At 44.3% G+C, this 20797-nt stretch overlaps 1 protein-coding gene across 2 annotated transcripts in view; it reads left to right on the forward strand.

Moving 5' to 3' along the window:
• Nucleotides 1-18: 18 nt before the first annotated feature.
• The window catches only part of SRRD (SRR1 domain containing), a 25099-nt gene continuing 4320 nt past the window's right edge, over nucleotides 19-20797 (forward strand). For both annotated transcript variants that reach the window (XM_088828295.1, XM_055404387.2), the window contains exons 1-2: nucleotides 19-196; nucleotides 19479-19519. In XM_088828295.1, coding sequence (XP_088684421.1) covers nucleotides 27-196; nucleotides 19479-19519 — 211 coding nt within the window. In that variant the 5' untranslated portion in view covers nucleotides 19-26. The remainder of the gene's footprint in view (nucleotides 197-19478; nucleotides 19520-20797) is intronic.

Below are 20797 nucleotides of genomic sequence, written 5' to 3' on the forward strand. Positions count from 1 at the left end.
TCGAGCGCGCCGTGACGTCGCAGGCCATGGCGGCGGCGGCGGGGGCGCGGGGAGCCTCGCTGGCGGCGTCTCCGCGGAGACGGCGCTCGGCGGCGCGGCGGCCGAAACGGAGGGAGGCTGCGGCGGCCGCCGGGACCCCGGGAGCCGAGCCCGAGGTAGACGGCGGAGTCGTGCTTCGTCGCATCCAGGAGGCCAGGTAAGGACGGACTCGGTCCTGGGTCCAGATTTCACGCCCCGGGAGCCTCCCCGAGCCCCAGTCTCGCCCTTTGTCCCCTTGAACCCTCAGGGCTTAAGGGCTATGGGTGGAGGTGACGGAGGTAAAGAGCTCATTATTGTAATAAGCACGCAGACGGGGACGACAGAGGATGAGATGGCTGGATGGCATCACCGACTCTGTGGACATGAGTTTGAGTGAACTCCGGGAGTTGGTGATGGACAGGGAGGCCTGGCATGCTGTGGTTCATGGGGTCGCAAAGAGTCGGACACGACTGAGCGACTGAACTGAACTGAACTGAACCTCTCTTATGCAGTTGCAACTTTCCTGGAGAAGGAAACGGTAACCCACTCCAGTATTCTTGCCTGGAGAATCCCATGGACGGAGAAGCCTGGTAGGCTACAGTCCACGGGGTCGCAAAGAGTCGGACACGACTGAGAGACTGAACGGAACGGAACCTATATAGGCTTGTTTGGAGGGTTCAGTGGATTAGTAAATGGTTGCACCATTCCAAGCAGGATCTGGCGCGTGGTAAGCGCGCTACCCGGTTTCGGTATGAATATAATGCTAATATCGGTCATCAGTGGTTTTGGTCGCTCCAGGGCCGCAACCTACACGAGTGATAGTCATTTTCACGAGTCTCATCATTGGTTAATTGAGAAGCTGCTGCTCTGTGCCTGACACTGGCTTAAGCACTCTTTATCGAGATGAACATTTCAGCCACGCTAGGGTCCCGATGGGGCGCCGAGTCACAAAGATATATGGTTTCTAGGTTTCAGACCTTTGTCTTTGGTAACTTCAAGTTCAGTTCAGCTCAGTCGTGTCGGACTCTTTGCGACCCCATGGACTGCAGCACGCCAGGCCTCCCTGTCCATCACCAACTCCCCGAGTTTACTCAAACTCATGTCCATTGAGTTGGTGATGCCATCCAACCATCTCATCCTCTGTTGGCCCCTTCTCCTGCCTTCAATCCTTCCCAGCATCAGGGTCTTTTCCAGTGAGTCAGCTCTTCGCCTTAGGTGGCCAAAGTATTGGAGTTTCAGCTTCAGCATCAGTCCTTCCAATGAATATTCAGGACTGATTTCCTTTAGGATGGACCGGTAGGATCTCCTTGCAGTCCAAAGGACTCTCAAGAGTCTTCTCCAACACCACAGTTTAAGAGCATCAATTCTTCGGTGCTCAGCTTTCTTTATAGTCCAGCTGTCACATTCATACATGACTGTTGAAAAACCATAGCCTTGACTAGACGAATCTTTGTTGGCAAAGTAATGTCTCTGCTTTTTAATATGTTGTCTAGGTTGGTCATAACTTTTCTTCCAAGGAGCAAGCGTCTTTTAATTTCATGGCTGCAGTCACCATCTGCAGTGATTTTGGAGCCCCCCAGAATAAAGTCTGTCACTGTTTCCCATCTATTTCCCATGAAGTGATGGGACCAGATGCCATGATCTTAGTTTTCTGAATGTTGAGTTTTAAGCCAACTTTTTCACTCTCTTTCACTTTCGTCAAGAGGCTCGTTAGTTCTTCTTTACTTTCTGCCAAAAGGGTGGTGTCATCTGCATATCTGAGGTTATTGATATTTCTCCAGGCAATCTTGATTCCAGCTTGTGCTTCATCCAGCCCAGCGTTTCTCATGATGTACTCTGCATATAAGTTAAATAAGCAGGGTGACAGTATACAGCCTTGAGGTACTCCTTTCCCTATTTGAGACCAGGGAACTTCAAAGCTTCCGTCAAAACTTTGGTAACTTCAAAGCTCTCCATTATTCTGGTTTATTTCACCCCCACCCCTCCATGCTTTGCTGTGTACTTTATATAGTGTTGAGGAGGAAAAGTCTGCTCTTCTAGATTCTTCTGGCTGCTGTTAACAATCAGATTGACACAAGACAGATTAAGTCATGTCTGATTCCTTGCAACCCCATGAACTGCAGCACACCAGGCTTCGCTGTCCTTCACCATCTCCCTGAGTTTGCTCAAACTCAGATCCATTGAGTTGGTGATGCCATCCCGCCATCCAACCATCTCATCTTCTCTCGCCGCTTTCTCCTATCCTCAGTCTTTCCCATTATCAGGGTCTTTTCTAAGGTATTGGAGCTTCAGCGTCAGTACTTCCAATGAATATTCAGTGTTGATTTCCTTTAGAATTGACTGGTTTGATCTCCTTGCTGTCCAAGGGACTCTAAAGAGTCTTCTTCAGCACGAGAATTCCAAAACATCAGTTCTTTGGTGCTAAACCTTCTTTATGATCCAGCTGTCACATCGGTACATCCCTGCTGGAAAACCATAGCTTTGACTAGATGACAATACACGGACTATGCAGTCCATGGGGTCACCAAGAGTCGGACATGACTGAGTGACTTTCACTTGTTAGAAAAATGATATCTCTGCTTTTTAATACTCTGTCTAGGTTTGTCATAGCTTTCCTGCCAAGAAGCAATTGTCTTGTAATTTCATGGCTGCAGTCACCATCCGCAGTGATATTAGAGCCTAAGGAGAGGAAATCTGTCACGCTTCCACCTTTTCCCCTTGTATTTGCCATGAAGTGATGGGACCGGATGCCGTGATCTCAGTTTTTTTAATATTGGGTTTAAAGCTGGCTTTTTCACTCTCCTCCTTCACCCTCAAGAGGCTCTTTAGTTCCTCCTTGCTTTCTGCCATTTGAGTGGTATCATCTGCATATCTTATCTGAGCTTGTTGATATTTCTCCCAGTGATCTTGATTCCAGCTTGGAACTCACCCGGGCCAGCATGTTGCATGGTGTGCTCTGTGTGTAAGTTAAATAAACAGTGTGACAATAAACAGCCTTGCTGTACTCCTTTCTCAATTCAGTCAGTTGTTCCATATAGGATTCTAACTGTTGCTTTTTGACCTGCATACAGGTTTCTCAGGAGGCAGGTAAGATGGTGTGGTATTCATATCTCTGTAAGAGTTTTGCGCAGTTTGTTATGATCCACAGAGTCAAAGGCTTTAGTGTAGTCATTGAAACAGAGGTAGGTGTTTTTCTGGAATTCTTTGCTTCCTCTGTGATCCAAATGTTGACAATTTGATCTCTGGTTCTTCTGCCTTTTCTAAACCCAGCTTGAACATCTGGAAGTTCTCGGTTCATGTAATGCTGAAACCTAGCTTGGAGGATTTTGAGTGTACCTTACTAGCATGGGAGATGAATGCAACTGTCCAGTGGTTTGAACATTCTTTAGTACTGTCCTTCTTGGGAATTTGAGTGAGAATTGACCATTTCCAGTCCTGTGGCCACTGCTGGGCTTTCCAGATTTGCTGACGAATAGAGTGCAGCACTTTGATAGCATCATCTCTTAGGATTTTAAATAGCTCTGCTGGAATTCCATCACGTCCTCTAGCTTTATTGACAGCAGTGCTTCCCAAGGCCCACTTTACTTCACACTCCAGAATGTCTGGTTCTGAGTGAGAGACTGTACCATTGTGGTTATCTGGTCAATAAGATCTTTTCTGTACAGTTCTTCTCTTTTGCTTCTGTTAGGTCTTTACTATTTCTGTCCTTTATTGTGCCCATCTTTGGATGAAGTGTTTCTTTGATATTTCTGATTTTCTTGAAGAGATCTCTGGTCTTTCCCCTTCTGTTGTTTTCCTCTATTTTTTTAAAAATTTATTTATTTTAATTGGAGGCTAATTACTTTACATTATTATATTGGTTTTGCCATACATTGACATGAATCTGCCCCGGGTATACATATGTTCCCAATCTTGAACCCTCCTCCCACCTCCCTCCCCATCCCATCCCTCTGGTTCATCCCAGTGCACCAGCCCCGAGCATCCTGTATCATGCATCAAACCTGGACCAGCGATTCGTCTCACATATGATAATACACGTTTCAATGCCATTCTTCCAAATCATCCCACCCTCGTCCTCTCCCACAGAGTCCAAAAGACTGTTCTATACATCTGTGTCTCTTTTGCTGTCTCACATACAGGGTTATCGTTATCATCTTTCTAAATTCCATATATATGCGTTAGTATACTGTATTGATGTTTTTCTTTCTGGCTTACTTCACTCTGTATAATAGGCTCCAGTTTCATCCACCTCATTAGAACTGATTCAGATGTATTCTTTTTAATTGCTGAGTAGTACTCCATTGTGTTAGTGTACCACAGCTTTCTTATCCATTCGTCTGCAGATGGACATCTAGGTTGCTTCCATGTCCTGGCTATTATAAACAGTGCTGCGATGAGCACTGGAGTACATGTGTCTCTTTCAATTCTGGTTGTTTTCCTCTATTTCTTTGCATTGTTCATTGAAGAAGGCCTTCTTGTCTCTCCTTGCTCTACTCTGGAACTCCATGTTTAGTTGGGTGTACCTTTCCCTTCCTCCCTTGCTTTTCGCTTCTCTTTCCTCGGCTACTTGTAAAGCCTCCTCAGACAACCACTTTTCCTTCTTGTGTTTCTTTTTCTTTGGGATGGTTTTGTTCACTGCTCCTATACAGTATTACGGACCTCTGACCATCGTTCTTCAGGGAGTCTGTTTGCTAGATGTAATCCCTCGAATCTATTTTTCATCTCCACTGTATATTCATAGGGGATTTTATTTAAGTCGTACCTGATTGGCCTAGTGGTTTCCCCCACTTTCTTTAGTTTAATCCTGAATTTTGCCGTAAGGAGCTGATGATCTGAGCCATAGTCAGCTCCCGGTCTTGTTTTTGCTGACTGTATACAGCTTCTCCATCTTCGGCTACAAAGAATGTAATCAGTCTGATTTTGATATTGACCATTTGGTGATGTCTGTGTGTAAAGTTGTCTCTTGTGTTGTTGAAAAAGGGTGTTAGCTGTGACCAGTGCATTCTCTTGGCAGAATTCTGTTAGCCTTTGCCCTGCTTCATTTTGTACTCCAAGGCCAAACTTGCCTGTTGATACTCCAGGTGTGTCTTGACTTCCTACTTTGGCATTCCAGTCCCCTGTGATGAATAGGACATCTCTTTTTGGTGTGGGTTCTAGGAGGTCTTCTAGGTCTTCATTGAACTGATCAGCTTCAGCTTCTTCGGCATCAGACTTGGAATGCTGTGATACTGAATGGTTTGCCTTTGAAACGAATTGAGATCATTCTGTCATTTTTGAAGTTGCACCCAAGTAACTGCATTTCAGACTCTTGTTGACTCTGACGGCGACTTCATTTCTTCTATGGGATTCTTGCCTACAGAGGAGATACAGTGGTCAGCTGAATTAACTTCGCCCATTCCCCTCCATTTGAGTTCACTGATTCCTAAGATGTTGATGTTCACTCTTGCATCTCCTGCTTGACCATGTCCAGTCTACCTTGATGCACGGCCCTGAAAGTCCAGGCTCCCGTGCAGGACTGTTCTTCACAGCGTCGGACTTTACACTCATCACTGGATGCATCCACAGCTGAGCGTCGTTTCCGCTTTGGCCCAGCCGCTTCATTCTTTCTGGAGCTGTTAGTAGCTGTCCTCTGCTCTTCCCAGGTAGCATATCGGACCCCTTCCGACCTAGGGGACTCATCTGTCAGTGTCATATCTTTTTGTCTTTTTATAGAGTTTTTACAAGGATCTAGTATCTTGGAGTGTGTGTGTGTTATCACAATTCCTTTGCCCTTTCATCTGTGATGGACACATAGGTTGTTTCCACATCTTGGGCTGTTACAGACAGTGCTACATGAATGCCGTGAATGAGTATGTGTTTTCAAAATAGTGTTTTCATTTTCTTTGGAGGAATACCCACAAGTGGAATTGCTGGCTCAAATGATAGTTGTTTTAAGATTTTTTTTTTTTTTTTTTTTGATGTGGACCATCTCTGAAGTCTTCATTGAGTTTGTTACAATATTGCTTCTGTCGTATATTTTGGCTTTTTTTTGGCCAAGTCGCATATGGGATCTTAACTCCCCAACCAGGGGATGGAGTCCACACCCCCTGTGTTGGACCGTGAAGTCTTAACCACTGAACTGCCAGGGGATCCCTCAAATGGTAGTTCTGTTTTTACTTTTTTGATGGAGCCTCACACTGTTTCCTGTAGAGGCTGCACCAGTTGGCATTTCTGCCAGCAGTACACCTGAGTTCTCCTTTGTCGTTAACCAACACTTGTTACTTCTCTCTTTCTGATGCAGCCGTCCTCACGGATACGAGGTGGTAACTCATAGTGGTTTTGACTTGCGTTTCCCTACTGTTTAGTGGTGTAGAGCGTCTTTTCATGAACCTGTTGGCCATCTGTATGTTTTCTTTGGGGAAAATGTGTGTTCAGATCTGCCCATATTTTAATCGAATTGTCTGGGGTGTTTTGCTGTTGAGCTGCGTGTTCTTTATGTTTTGGATGTTAACCCCTTATCAGACACATGATTTGCAGATGTCCTCTCCCACAGTACGCTGCCTTTTCATTTTGTCCGTGGTTACATTTGCCATCAGAAGCTTTATAGTGTGATGTAGTTCCACTTGTTTATTTTTGCTTTTGTTACTTATACTTTTGGTGTTAGATTTAAAATATCATCACCAAAAAATTTTTAATAAATAGAAACAAAAAAGCATCACAAATACTTGTGTCAAGTTTACTGCCTGTGTTTTCTTCTAGGAGGTTTATGATTTCAGGTCTTTCTAAAAATATACTCAGTTTTGTTTGTTTGTCTGGCCGCACCGGTTCTTAGTTGCGGCATGCTCCATCTTTTGATTGTGGTGTGTGAGATCTGGTTCACTGACCAGGCGTCAAACCGATGCCCCCTGCACTGGGAGTGTGGAGTCTTAGCAGCTAGACCACCAAGGAAGTCCTGGTCTCAAGTCTTGTATTTAAGTCTAAAACCATTTCGAGTTAAGCTTTGTGTATGGTGTAAGATAGTGGTCTAGTTTTATTTTTTTTTTTAATGTGGATGTCAGTTTTTCCAAATGCAATGTATTGAAGAGACTGTCTTTTCCATTTTCCATTCTTGGCTCCTTTGTTGTAAATTAACTGACTATGGATGGAGTGGGTTTATCTCTAGGCTGTGTTCTGCTCCACTGATCTATGGGTCTGTTTTTAAACCAAAACTATACTGTCTTTGTAATAGATTTGAAATCAGAGGACATGACACCTCTAGCTTTGTTCTTCTTTCTCAAGATTACTTTGGCTATTTGGGGTCTTTTGTGGTTCCATAAAAATTTTAGAATTGTTTGTCCTGTTTCATTAAAAGTGCCATGGGAATTTTTATAAGGATTGCATTGAATCTATAAATTTCTTTGGGTAGTATGGACATTTTAACAACATTAATTGCAATCCATGATCAGGAAATATGTTTCTACTTATTTGTGTCTTCTGTTTTCTTTCTTTAATATCTTGTCTTTTTCAGTATACAAGTCTTTCACTTCCTTGGTTACATTTATTCTTAGGTATTTTATTCTTTTTTAGGTATAAAAATCTTTTGATGCAGTTGTACATGAGGTTTCTTTTTTTTTCTGATCAGTGTTTTTTATTGAAGTATAGTTGATTTACAGTGTGTTCATTTCTGTTGTACAGCAAAGTGATTCATTTATACATGTATTAATATATACATTCTTTTTTATATACTCTTTTCGTTATGGTTTATCACAGGATATAGAATACAGTTCTCTGCACTATACAGTAGGACCTTGTTGTCTATCCATCCTCCATATGAAAGTGTGTATCTGCTAACCCAGCCTCCCACTCCAGCCCTCTCCCAACCCCCTCTGCTCTGGGGGCCACCAGTCTGTTCTCTGTGTCCGTGAGTCTGATTTGGATTTACAGGTAAGTTCATTTGTGTCGTATTTGAGATTCCACATTTAACTGATGCCGTGTGGCCTTTGTCTTTCTGACTGACTTCACTTAGTACGGCAAGCTCTACTTCCAGCTGTGTTGCTGCAAATGGTGCCTTTTTATGGCTGAGCAGTGTTCCATTACACACACTCACACACACTCACTCACACACACACACTCACACACACTCTCACACTCACTCACACACACTCACACACACACTCACACTCACTCACACACTCTCACACACACTCATACACTCACACACACACTCACACTCACTCACACACACTCACACACTCTCACACACACTCATACACTCACACACACACACACACACACACTCTCACACACACTCACACACACACTCACACGTCTTCTTTATTCATCTGTCGGTGAACGTTTAGGTTGTTTCCATGTCATGGCTGTTGTGAATACTGCTGCAATGAATATAGGTTTATGTGTGTCTTTTTAAATTATTGCTTTGTTCGGATATATGCCCAGGAGTGGGATTGCCATATCATATGGTTTTTCTATTTTAAGATTTCTGAGAAACCTCCGTTAAGTGTTTTTCACAGTGGCTGTACCAATTTATAATCCCACCAACAGTGTCGGAGGACTCCCCTTTCTCCATGCCATTCTCCAGCATTTGATGTTGATAGACTTTTTAATCAGAGAAGGCAATGGCAAGCCACTCCAGTACTCTTGCCTAGAAAATCCCATGGATGGAGGAGCCTGGTAGGCTGCAGTCCGTGGGGTCGCTAAGGGTCAGACACGACTGAGCGACTTCACTTTCACTTTTCACTTTCACACATTGGAGAAGGAAATGGCAACCCACTCCAGTGTTCTTGCCTGGAGAATCCCAGGGACGGGGGACCCTGGTGGGCTTCTGTCTATGGGGTCACACAGAGTCGGACACGACTGAAGTGACACAGCAGCAGCAGCAGCAGCAGACTTTTTAATGATGGCCATTGACTGATGAGAGGTGATAGCTCATTGCAGTTTTGATTTGCACTGCTCTAATAATTAGCTGTGGTGAGCATCTTCTCACGTGCCTATTGGCCATCTGTGTTTCTTGTTTGGAAACATGTCTGTTTAGGTCTCAGGCCCAGTTTTCAGTTGGGTTGTTTGGCTTTTTGCTGTTTTGTGAGCTGCTTATATATTTTGTATATTAAGCCCTTGTCAGTTGCATTGTTCACAGATATTTCATCCCATTCTTTAGGTTGTCTTTTCGTTTGTGGTTTCTTTTGCTGTGCAAAAGCTTGAGTTTTTAAGTTTGACTAGATCCCATTTACTCATTTCTTTTGCCTTGAGAAAGTAACCTAAGGAGACGTTGGTATAACTTATGACAGAGAATGTCTTGCCTATGATTATCTTCTAGGACTTTTATGGTGCCGTGTATTATATTTACATCTTTAATGCATTTTGGGTTTCTTTTTGTGTATGGTGAGATGGTGTGTTCCAACATCACTGGTTCACATGAGGCTGTCTGGCTTTCCCCACACCACTTGCTGAAGAAGTGGTGTTTTTCCTGTTGTGTATCGTTGCCTCCTCTATCAAGTATTGATTTACCATAATGTGTGGCTTTCTCTCTGAGCTGTCTGTTGATCCCTGTGTCTGGTTTGTGCACTGCCACACTGTTTTGATTACCATAGCTTTGTAGTGTTATCTGACGTCTGGGAGGGTTATGCCTCCAGCTTAGTTCTTTTTCTTCAGGATTACTTTGGTAATTCTGGGTCTTTTATGATTCTGTTTAAATTTTTGGATTGTTTGTTCTAGTTATATGAAAAGATGTCATGGGTAACTGGATAGGGATCACATTAAATCTGTATATTACTTTGGGTAGTATGGACATTTTAATAATCTTCCAATCCAAGAGCATGGGATATGAGTCATCTTGAATTTCCTTAATTAACGTTTTATAGTTCTCAGTGTATGTGTTTCACTTCCTTGATCAGGTTAATTCCAAAGTGTTTTATTTTGTTGTGGGGGGAGGGCAAGGATGTGACTTTAAGAGGTTTCTCCCTTCATTCCCTGAATGATGTTTCTTACTTGTGTAGAGAAATGCAGTCAGCTTCTGTACGTTCGTCTGGTGCCCTGCTGCTGCGCTGAGCTGACCAGTCCTCGTAGTTTCTGGGTGAGGTCTTCAGCATTTTCTGTATGTAGTGCTGTATTGCCTGCACATAGTGACAGCTTTGTTTCTTCTTCCCAGTTTGTTTGGGAATATCGTTTGTTTCTTTTCCTTGCTTGATTGCTGTGGCTAGCACTTCCAGTTTTTTAAAGGAAGAGGTGAGAGTGGGCATCCTTGCCTTCTTCCCGAAATCAAGGGGAGCGCTTTCAGCTTTTCACCAGGTAGTATTGTGTTGCCTTTGGGTTCGTCGTAAATGGTTCCCAGGTGGCACTCGTGGTAAAATCCACCTGCCAATGCAGAGGACGTTAGAGACGTGGGTTCATCCCCTGGAAAGATCCCCTGGACGAGGTCATGGCAACCCACTCCAGTATTCTTGCCTGGAGAATTCCATGGACAAAGGAGCCTGGTGGGCCACAGTCCATGGGGTCGCAGAGAAACAGGACTGAGCGACTAACACTTTCACTTGCCATAAATAGCTTTCATTATACTGAGGTGTTTCCCTCTATATCCAGTTTAGTAAGAGCTTTAAAAAAAAAAATCATGAATGGATATTGAATTTTGTCAAATGGTTTTTCTGCATCTAATAGATGATGATAGCGTGTTTTTGTCTTTATGTAGTTTAACCCTTTGATTTTGCATATGTTGAGCCATCTTTGTGAACTTGGGATGAATCTCACTTGGATGCAGTGTATAATCTTTTTGTGTTATTGGATTCAGTTAATATTTTGTTGAGAATTTTTGCATCTATATTCATCAAAGATATTGGCCTATAATTTTCTTCTTTTTTTTTCATTATGTCTCTATCTGGTTTTAGTATCAGGGTAATGATGGTTTCACAGAGTGTCTTTGGGAGTGTTGCTTCCTCTCCGTTTTTTTGGAAGAGTTTGAGAAGGATTGGGCTTCCCTGGTGGCTCAGCTGGTAAAGAATCTGCCTGCAGTGCAGGAAACCTGGGTTCCATCCCTGGGTTGGGAAGATCCCCTGGGGAAGGGAAAGGCTACCCACTCCAGTATTTTGGCCTGGAGAATTCAATGAAATGTATAGTCCATGGGGTCCCACAGTCAAACAGGACTGAGCAGCTTTCACTTCACTTTCACTTCACTTAAGGATTGGCATCAGTTCTTCTTTTCATGTTTGCCTTTGAAGCCCTCTGGTCCTGGACTTTTCTTTATAGGGATTTTTTAAAATTACAGACTGTATTTCACTTCTGGTGGTCAGGTGATTTCTTCTTGATTCAGTTTTGATGGGCTGTGTGTTTTCAGAAACTCACCCGTTTCTTCTCGGTTGTCAGCCTTGTTGGCGTGTAATTGTTCATAGTATTCTGCTCTGTATTTCTGTCATTTCTCCTTTTTCATTTCTTGTTTTGTTGATTTGGGGTGTCACTCTCTTCATCTTGGTGAGCCTGGCTCGAGGTTTGTCAATTGTGTTTATCCTTTCAAAGAACCAGTTTTTGGGTTTACTGAGTTTATCTATGTTTTCTAATCACTCTTGCTTATTTCCTCTCTGACATTTATTAGTTTCTTCCTTCTGCTTTTAGGTTTTGTTTGTTCTTTTTCTAATTCTTTTAAGTGATAAATTAGGTTCTTTATTTGAGATTTTTCTTGTTTTTTGAGGAAGGCCTGTATTGCTGTGAACTTTCCTCTAAGAACTGCTTTTCCTGCATCACATAGATTTTGTGTGGCTGTGCTTTCATTTTCATTTGTCTAAAAGTATTTTTTAATTTCCTCTTTGATTTCATTGTTGACCCTTTAGTTTTTTCGTAGCTTGTTGTTTAGTCCCCATGTAATCATTTTGTTTTTTTCCTTGTTTCTTTTTCTGTGATTAATTCCTAGTTTCATGCCATTTTGGTCAGGGAAGATGCTTGAGATAATTTCCATGCTCTTAAATTTGTTGAGGCTTGTTTTGTACCCTAGTATGTGGTGAATCCTAGAGAATGTTCCATGTGCAGTTGAAAAGAATGTGTATTCTTGGTATTTTTTGGATGTAATGTTCTAAAAATACCAGTTAAGTCTTAACTGGTATTCTTGTTCTTTTTGTATCATTTCGTGTTTCTGTTACTCCACTGTTGTGAGTGGGATGCTAGTCTCCTGCTGTTACTGGATTTCTGTGGTTTCTCCCTTTATGTCTGTTAGTATTTGTTTTGTGTATGGGTGCCCCCATGTATTAGGTGCACTCATGTTGACAAGTGTGAAATCTTCTGTTGGTCCTTATATCATCATATAATGTCCTTCTTTATCTTTCTTTATGTCCTTTGTTGTAGTCTATTTTGTCTGATGTTAGTATTGCAACCCCTGCTTTCTTGTCACTTCCGTTTGCGTGAAATATCTTTTTCTATCCCCATTTTCCGTCTGTATGTGTCCTTTGCCCTAAAGTGGGTCTTTTGTGACCAGTGTATTGTCGGCTCTTGTTTTTTTTTTAATCCAGTCTGCCACTCTGTCTTTTAATTGCAGCGTTTAGTCCATTGACATTTACGGTGATTATTGACAGATGTGTATTTACTGCCATGTTAACTCGTTTCCCCTTTGAGTCTATATTTCTGCTGTCCCCTTTTGCCTTCACTTTCGTGGTTTGATGATTTTCTTCTCTCATTTATGTTCTCTTCTTTTTGGTTCTTGTGAATCTGTTGTCTGTTTCTGACTTGTGGTTACCCTGTTTTTCAAGTACGTTAACCCCTTCCTGTCTTTGCTGGTCTTAGACTGGTAGTCACATAGGCTCAAACATTGTGGGGGGAAATAATCTGTTTTCTTACTCTCCTTCCCCATGTCTTATGATTTTGATTTTCTCTTTTATATCTTCATGTTCATCCTCCATTCTCTGTGGTTATCACTGTCACAGAAGATTTTTAGATTTTTTGAAAAGTCTATTTACTGGCTTATTTACGTGATTTACTTTCCCACTGGGATTTCCTCTTTATTAACATTTCTTTTAGGATAGGTTTAGTATTGCTGTATTTTTTTAGTTTTTGCTTATGTAAGAAATTCTCTATCTGTCTATTCTAAGTGATAATCTTGCTGGATAGACTATCCTTGGTTACAGATCTTTCCCTTCTAGGACTTTGAATCTGTCTTACCACTGTAAGATAGATTTCTGGCCTGTAACATTTCTGTAGAGAAATTGTCTGATGGCCTTGTTGGGGGGCGGGGGTTCCCCCAATTTGTTGTTTAGTTGCTGAGTCGTGTCCTAGTCTTTGCGACCCCGTGGACTGTAGCCCAGCAGGCTGCTCTGTCCCTGGGATTTCCTAGGCAAGAACACTGGAGTGGGTTGCCATTTCCTCCTCCCGGGGATCCTCCTGACCCAGGGATCAGACTCACGTCTCTTCCATTGGCAGGCAGGTTCTTTATCACTGAGCCGCCAGTGTTTCTCCTGCTGCCTTTAAAATTTCTCTTTATCGTTAGCTATCTTTAACTTTTGCCATTTTTTAATTAATCGTGTGTCTTGGGGCTTCCCTGGTGGGTCATCAGTAACGAGTCTGCCTGTGGTGCAGGAAGCATGGGACTGATTCCTTGCTCTCCCTGGGTATCTGCTTCCTTCTGTGGGTTTGCGAACTTCTCAGCCATAAGCTCTTGAAATACATTTTTGATCCCCTTTTCTCTTTCTTCCCCTTCTGAAATCCCTACTGTGCGCACTTTTTGCTATTCCATAAGTCTTTTACAGTGTTTCTTTTTCTTTTTTTTCTCAGTTGGCTTTTTGTGAGTATGCAGATAGGGAAAAAGGCTACAATGGAGGGGACCATATTCACCCCCCACGACATGGCCTGGCACACCCTTAGCTGTGGGTACACCTGATTCCAGCCCCGCCCCAGCTGTTCCCACACAGCCAAGCCCCGTCCTCCCTAGGTCTGATCTCCAAGCCCGCGTCCTGGCACCCAGCCCGGACCTGTGCCAGGGGCCCCGTGTCTCAGGCGCAGGGCAGCAGCACTGATCGTCCGTGGAGCCCTCTGTCCAGCCTGGCTGCTGCAGGCTGGCTGCCGCCTTCTTCTCCGAGGCTCTGACAGATCTCCAGGCCAGGGCAGGGGGCTTCTCGGGGTGGGGAATTTTTTTATCTTTTGTTCTGCCCGGTTGCATGGAGATTTGCTTGCCCTTTCCGCACTCTGAAGTCTTCTGCCAGCGTTCAGTAGTTATTCTGCGAGAATCGTTCGACATGTGTTTTTGATGTATTTGTGGAAGAAGGTGAGTTTCACATCCTACTAGTCCATCATCTTGATCCTCCCCAAGACTGTTTTCTTAATTTCTGTTTTTGGTAGTTCATTATTCTGTGCTGTGCTGTCACCTCAGTCGTGTCCGATTCTTTGTGGCCCTGTGGACCATAGCCTGCCAGGCTTCTCTGTCCACGGGATTCTCCAGGCAAGAATACTGGAGTGGGTTGCCATGCCCTCCAGGGGATCTTCCCGACCTAGGGATCGAACCCACGTCTCTTCCATCTCCTGCATTGGCAGGGGGATTCTTTGTCACTAGCACCACCTGGGAAGTTCCCGTTCATTATTAGTGTATAGAAATGCAGCATAATTTTGTGTGTTGATTTTTGTCTCCTGCAACATCACGTAATTTGTTAGTTCATTCTGACAGTTCTTTGGTAGAGTCTTGTAGGGTTTCTTGTCTATAGTACAATGTTATGTGCAGACAGTGACAATTTTACTTCTTGCTTTCCAACTTGGATTCTTTTTCTTTTTCTTGCTCAACTGGTTCGGATAAGATTTCCAGTACCTTGTTGAATAAAAATGGTTAGAATGGGTGGGCACCCTTGTCTTGTTCCTGCTTGTAGAGGAAAGGCTTTCAGTTCTACATTGTTGAGAATAATGTTAGCTATGGGTTTGTGATATATGGCTTTTATTGTTTTTTAATGTGTTTAAAGCACCTTACGGTTTTGCAGAACATCTGCGTAGACGCAGTATCTTATGTGATCCTCACAGTGACCCTGCGTGGTAGGGGTTACGATGCCCATCTTACGGGGGAGAGAGTGGCCGTGGTGAGACGCACAGGCATACTGTTTAGAATCCTACAAGAACCTTAACAGTGTGAGTCCTGGAGCTGTGTGTTAATTCCTGAAGAGAGGACAGATGTGAGAATGCAATCTGTTTATTAATAGATATTTAAAAATAATGTGGAATCCCAAGAGTTTTCCTTTCTTTCTAATTTTTTCAATTTTTAAAATGTATGGTCTGCCTTAATGTCTCCAGCTCTACTGAAATATTTCTTTTTCTCCATGATCAATGCTGGATATTTGAAACATGAAATATAAAGAAATTTTTAGAATAATAAAATGTTAACACTTTTTATGATCAAAATATTACTGCTTTAAATGGACAGTTAATTTAAGGAAACTAGGTTTTTGTTGCTTGCTTTTTTTATATTTGGTTTAAATGTGTTGAATGGACTGCCCCAGCTCTACCTGATCTCACCATAAAACTCGAAAAAGATGTGCTACACTTTGGAGAACAAGACAAGAAGGTAAACTAAGCAAGTCACGTTTACTTTGTTAAAATTCTAAGGAATTTAAAATCTTGATCTCCTTTGCACACCTGTAGAGCCCTGTTCTTCCTCCCATGCAGCCCTGCTGTGTTGTGTAATTACCTGTTTTCCCATCTGTGTCTTTCAGAGACAGTTCTGTAAGGCCAGAGACAGTAGTTCTCTTAATGGCTATTAAATTAAGTCCAGTTCCAGAAGGTACACAAATGAACCCATGCCGGTTGAATGAATGAATGGATTTTCTTTTCCAGCGTCTCTGTCTCCGGTTGAGACTTAGTGGTTTGCTTGCTTGCTTTGCGGGTTTTTTTTCTTTTTAACATTTATTTATTTGGCTGCGTTTTTCTCTGTGTCCTGTGGGCTCTCTCGTGGTGCACAGTCTGAGCACGAGCTCAGTAGTTGCATTGGGCAGGCTTAGTTTCCCCTGAGGCATGTGGGGTCTTAGTTCCCCGAGCAGAGATTGAACCCAAATCCCGTGCATTGCAAGGTGGAATCTTAGCCACCGGACCACCAGGGGAGTTTCGAGCTTTGTATTTCCGATGTAAAGAATGCACGTGTAGTCGCTGCCCATGGAGTGTTTCCCAGAACCCGGGGGGTTACATCAGGGTCAGGGGAACACCCGAGGAGTTGGTGGCAGAGGGCTCGGGGCTGCTCTGAGGCCTGGTAGGGGCGCCCAGCAGGCAGCCCAGCCCAGGGTGCGAGGGGCTGTGGTGATGGCGGGATACTGGGTGGGAGTAGAGGCCCAGATGGCACCAGCAACCAGGAGAGGAGGCCGTGTGAAGCTGGGTACCGCTCGGGACGTGGGGCCTTTGGAGGAGCCACCGTGGCATCTTGGAGTCAGCTGTGCTGATGGCTTGTCTGGAGGTGTGGGGCCTTCAGTGAGATGGTAGCACAGGGCGTCCTGCCCAGCCCACCCAATCTTAAAGGACCTTTCCTTAAAAGCCCCCTTTGGTCCTGGGAACCCTCGATTCCTGGAAAGCCAGTTGATCTGCAGTCACTTTTTGGAGCCAGAGGATCCATTGGACCTGGCATGCCTTGTGGCCCACCACCTCCACTAGGATCTCTCTCCTTTTTCACCTGAGGGTCCGAAGGACCTTGAGTTAAAGTGATATTTTTCAGTGTCTGAGAATCTTCCTAATCTTTTAGCCTGAAATCATTAGTGATATTACTGTTTCACTTCTCCTTTTATTTCCATTCCAAACGTGCTTTTTTTCAGAGACATAACTTCTGATGCATTGTACACATGCTCTTTTATTTCGTCACCTGCCACTATTTTTTTTTAAATATTTATTTATTTTTGGCCACACTGGGACCTCGTTGCTGCGGGAGCTACTCTCTGGTTGCGGTGGACTGGCTAGCTGCCCTGCGGGCTTGTTGGATCTTCCCAGACCAGGGGTCAAACCCCAAGTCCCCTGCATCGGCAGATGGGTTCTTAACCACTGGGCCACCAGAGAAGTCCTGCCACTGTTCTGATGACAGGTGCAAGAGGCATAAACCCAAGGAGAGAAAGGGCAGTCAGTGCAGCCTTGCAAGGTGTCGTTTCGGCCTCTTTTTGGAGTCAGAGGACACAAAACTGCCACTGAGCAAGCATCGGAGGTTAGAGGTCATTCTGAACAGCTGGCAGGGTTCTCCTGTTGCCTAGGAGAGCTGCCCCACTTCTGGAGCGGAAGCCGCAAGAGCCGCGAGCTGGTGGGAACACTTCAGGGACCGTTTCGATGCGTTGCTTCTGGCTGAGTGAGTAGTGTGAATCTCAGAGAGACTCCTCGGGCTGCCGTCCGAGGGGAACCCCCAAACTTCCCTGGCCTTTACCTCCAGGAACCCCCCCAGGATCTTATGGTGAAGAGCCAAGGAAAATCACCTGGTGCCTCTGGCAGAGGGAAGAGAAAACTGTTTAAAATGCACCCAGCGCATCCTTCGTCATAAAGGCTTTCTTCTCTTGGTGAAAACGCTGTCTGTCTTTATCATGCTCTGTTCCATCTACACCTGCGCTGTTGATAGTTATCATCTTAGTGGAGGCTGGATTTTGTCACACGCTCTTTCCGCACCTCTGGAGATGGTCATAGGATTTACCCCTCGGTTTGGTAGTGTGCTATATGATTACGTTGGCTCTGCATTCCTGGTATAAACCGCAGTTCATCGTGGTGCATGCTCCTTGTAATGTGTTGCTGAGTTTGGTCTCCTAGTGTTTTTGATGGGCATTTTTGTGTCTGTGCTCATCAGGGTGTTGGCCTGTGATTTCCTTCCCTGACGGCATCCTTGTCTGCTTATGGTAGCAGGGTTATGCTGACCTCGTGAAGTGAGTTTGTGGATTGTTCCCTCCTCCTGTATTTTTGGAAGGGTTTGAGAAGGATCCCTATCAATTCTTTGAATGTCTGGTAGAATTCACCAATCTAACTGGTCCTGGCCTTCTTTTTGTTGGAAGGTTTTTAATTACTGATTCAGCCTCCTTACTAGTGATCAGTCTGTTCAGATTTTCTGTTTCTTCATGATTAAGTCTTGAAAAAATATATTTCTAGGCATTTATCTATTTCTTCTTGGTCATCCAGTTTGTTGGCATTTAACCATTCAGAGTAGTCTCTGGTGATTCTGTATATTTCTGTGGTACCAGTTGTATCCTCTTTCATTTCTGATTTTTATTTGAGCCTTCTTTTTTTTTTTCAAAGAACCAGCTCTTAGTTTTACTGATCGTCTCTATTGTCTTTTTTAAAGAATAATGTCATTACGCACATGTTGGCTGTGATGGGCCTCCTTTGCTGCTGGGGCTTTTCCCTGGTTGGCGGGGAGCGGGGCTGCTCTACGGGCGTGGTGTGCGGGCCTCTCACTGCAGTGGCTTCTTCTGTGTTGAGCACAGGCTTTCGGGCGTGCGGGCTTCAGGAGTCGCAGCACGTCGGCTCAGGACTTGCGGCTCGAGGGCCCTGGACCACAGGTTCAGTCCTGGAGTTGCACCATGGCACATGGGATCTTCCCAGATCAGGGATGGAACCTGTGTCTCCTGCATCGGCAGGCGGATTCTTTACCACTGAGCCAGCAGGGAAGCCCTCGATTGTCTTTTTAATCTGTATTTCCTTCATATTTGCTCTTTCTTTCCTTCTACTTTGTTCTTTTTCTAGTTCCTTGAGGTGTAAAGTTGTTTGAGACTTTGTTTCTTGAGGTTTCTGGCTGTGAACATCCCTCTTAGAATAGCTTTTGCTGCAGCCCATGAAGTCTTGTTATATCTGTTTTAAACTCTCTTTTTTCTAACAGAAGTATAGCTCTTCCTACTTTCCTTTGGTTTACATTGGCATGGAATATCTAGTTATGTCCCTTCCATTTTCATTCTGCGTACCCTTATGTCAGAAATGATTCTCTTGTAGGCAGCGTATAGATGGATGCTCTCAATCCATTCAGCCACTCTGTGTCTTTTGATTGGAGAATCCATTCATTCCATTTAACTATTGACTGTGTTTTGCTCTGGTTTGTGGAAAACAGTTGACTTTAGAGAAAGCCTCGACACTTGGTTAGCCCCTTCTTTTAAGTTTCACCGTGGGGTTATCTGTAGCAACAAAGGCCGCTGATGGAGGCCTGCTCTGTGCAAGGCACTGTGCCAGGTGTTGTTTCATCCCTTCCGTAACCCTTTGTGATGGGTGTTCTCACCCCGTTTTAGAGATGACACAGAAGTGTGGAGAGGCTAAATCTCCAAGTTTAGCCTCTGTTTGTGGAGCTGCCCCCGTGTGCTAAGACCCAGACGTGTCCCTGTCAATCGGGGGCCTCCTCCGGGAAGCCCTCTCCCCGGCCCTCTCTGGGCGCCAGCAGGTCCACTCTGGCCGTGTCCCCCGGGCACCCTGCTCCAGGCTCAGGGGTGGACTCTGCGTCTGAGCATGCGCCCCCTCCCCATCCCCTGATCCCGGTTAGGAGGCAGTCCCTGTTAGGGAGCCCTGAAAAGGGCAAGAGGTGACCATGCCACTTTTTTTCTCAACAGGGAGGACCTGGTTATCTCTGCTTTCTGGAGCTCTGCACTAGGTGGGTGCCATGGGCTCAGGCTGGAGGCGGTTGGGATGGGAGGGGGGCCTGACGGTGGGCAGAGCAAGGAATCCAGCTCTCGTTGGGTGGCGTCTGCGTCACGGAGGGGCATCCATGCTGGGCTCCAATGCCAACTCCAACCCCCTTAAAACTGTACCTTTCGGCACTTAACCCTGGTCCTCGGCTTCTGTACCTGTGGAATGGACATGAAAATGTACATATTCTGTAGTGTAATTGTATTAAATGAAGTATTTCCTAAAGTGCTTACAGCAGTGCTTGCCTGCTGCACCGGAGACAGTGGATGTTAGCGGTCATCATGTTGTTGAAGTTTACGTTTATCCTGCTCTCTTCCCTGACCTCACATGGCTGTTATAATCTCTTTCTAAACATGACAGGTGATAACGCAAGTATACCATAGTTACAGTCTTTATGGAGGGACTTTTGGTATTTTTTGTTATTTATTACACATAATTTTTATTTTTTAAAAAAAGTAATCAGTGATCCAATGTGTGCCCCCTGCAGTGGACGTGCAGAGTCCTAACCACTGGACCACCAGGGAAGTCCCAATATACATAATTTTTCATGCATAAAGCTTTTTACCAAATTTAAGGTAATGTTCTTAGTATGCATTCCCAGAGGTGGAAGTGGTCAACTTGCTGTCCGCTGTCAGGTTGTTTTCCAGAAAGCGCTCGCTGATCCTTTGAGCAGCGTGGATGCGGACAGCCAGCTCTCTATGTAACCTTCTGTAGCCCGGGTCTCATTTCAAGGTGTCTGCTGATAAGTCAGCAATGGTATATTATGGGAATGGATATATGGCTGTTTGCTTTTTGTTTTGTTCTGCAGACAGATCTGTTCTACTGAAGTCAGTACCAGTGACAGAGAAGGATAGATGAGAACTCACCACCCTGTGAAACTATTTACAATGTTTTTCCTTAGACGCCCCAGCCTCCTTTTTTTTTTTTTAATTTTTTACATGTTAAATGTTCTTACTCCCAGTTATTTATAAGATCATTTTGAGAGCTCTGCTCTTCTGTTCTTTTTTTATTAGAAAACTAGTATTTCAGACCACAATTGCATGTACTGGTTGCCTCTTACTAAACTAGGATGAGTTAACACAAGCATTAGATGGACATTGTGGCCACAGATGAACCTGACTTTTGCTTGAAGCATTCCCTTAGCTGAGGCCGTGGGTACCGAGGTGCAGCCGCTGTCAGCTTGGGGTGGGCGCGGCTGCACACCCCCACGTGTGGTGGGCAGGAGGCCGGCAGCCCCTTCTCT

The sequence above is a fragment of the Moschus berezovskii genome, chromosome 19 (assembly GCF_049115385.1).
Source record: "Moschus berezovskii isolate FMDL1 chromosome 19, NW_MosBer_1.0, whole genome shotgun sequence".
Lineage (NCBI taxonomy): Eukaryota > Metazoa > Chordata > Mammalia > Artiodactyla > Moschidae > Moschus > Moschus berezovskii.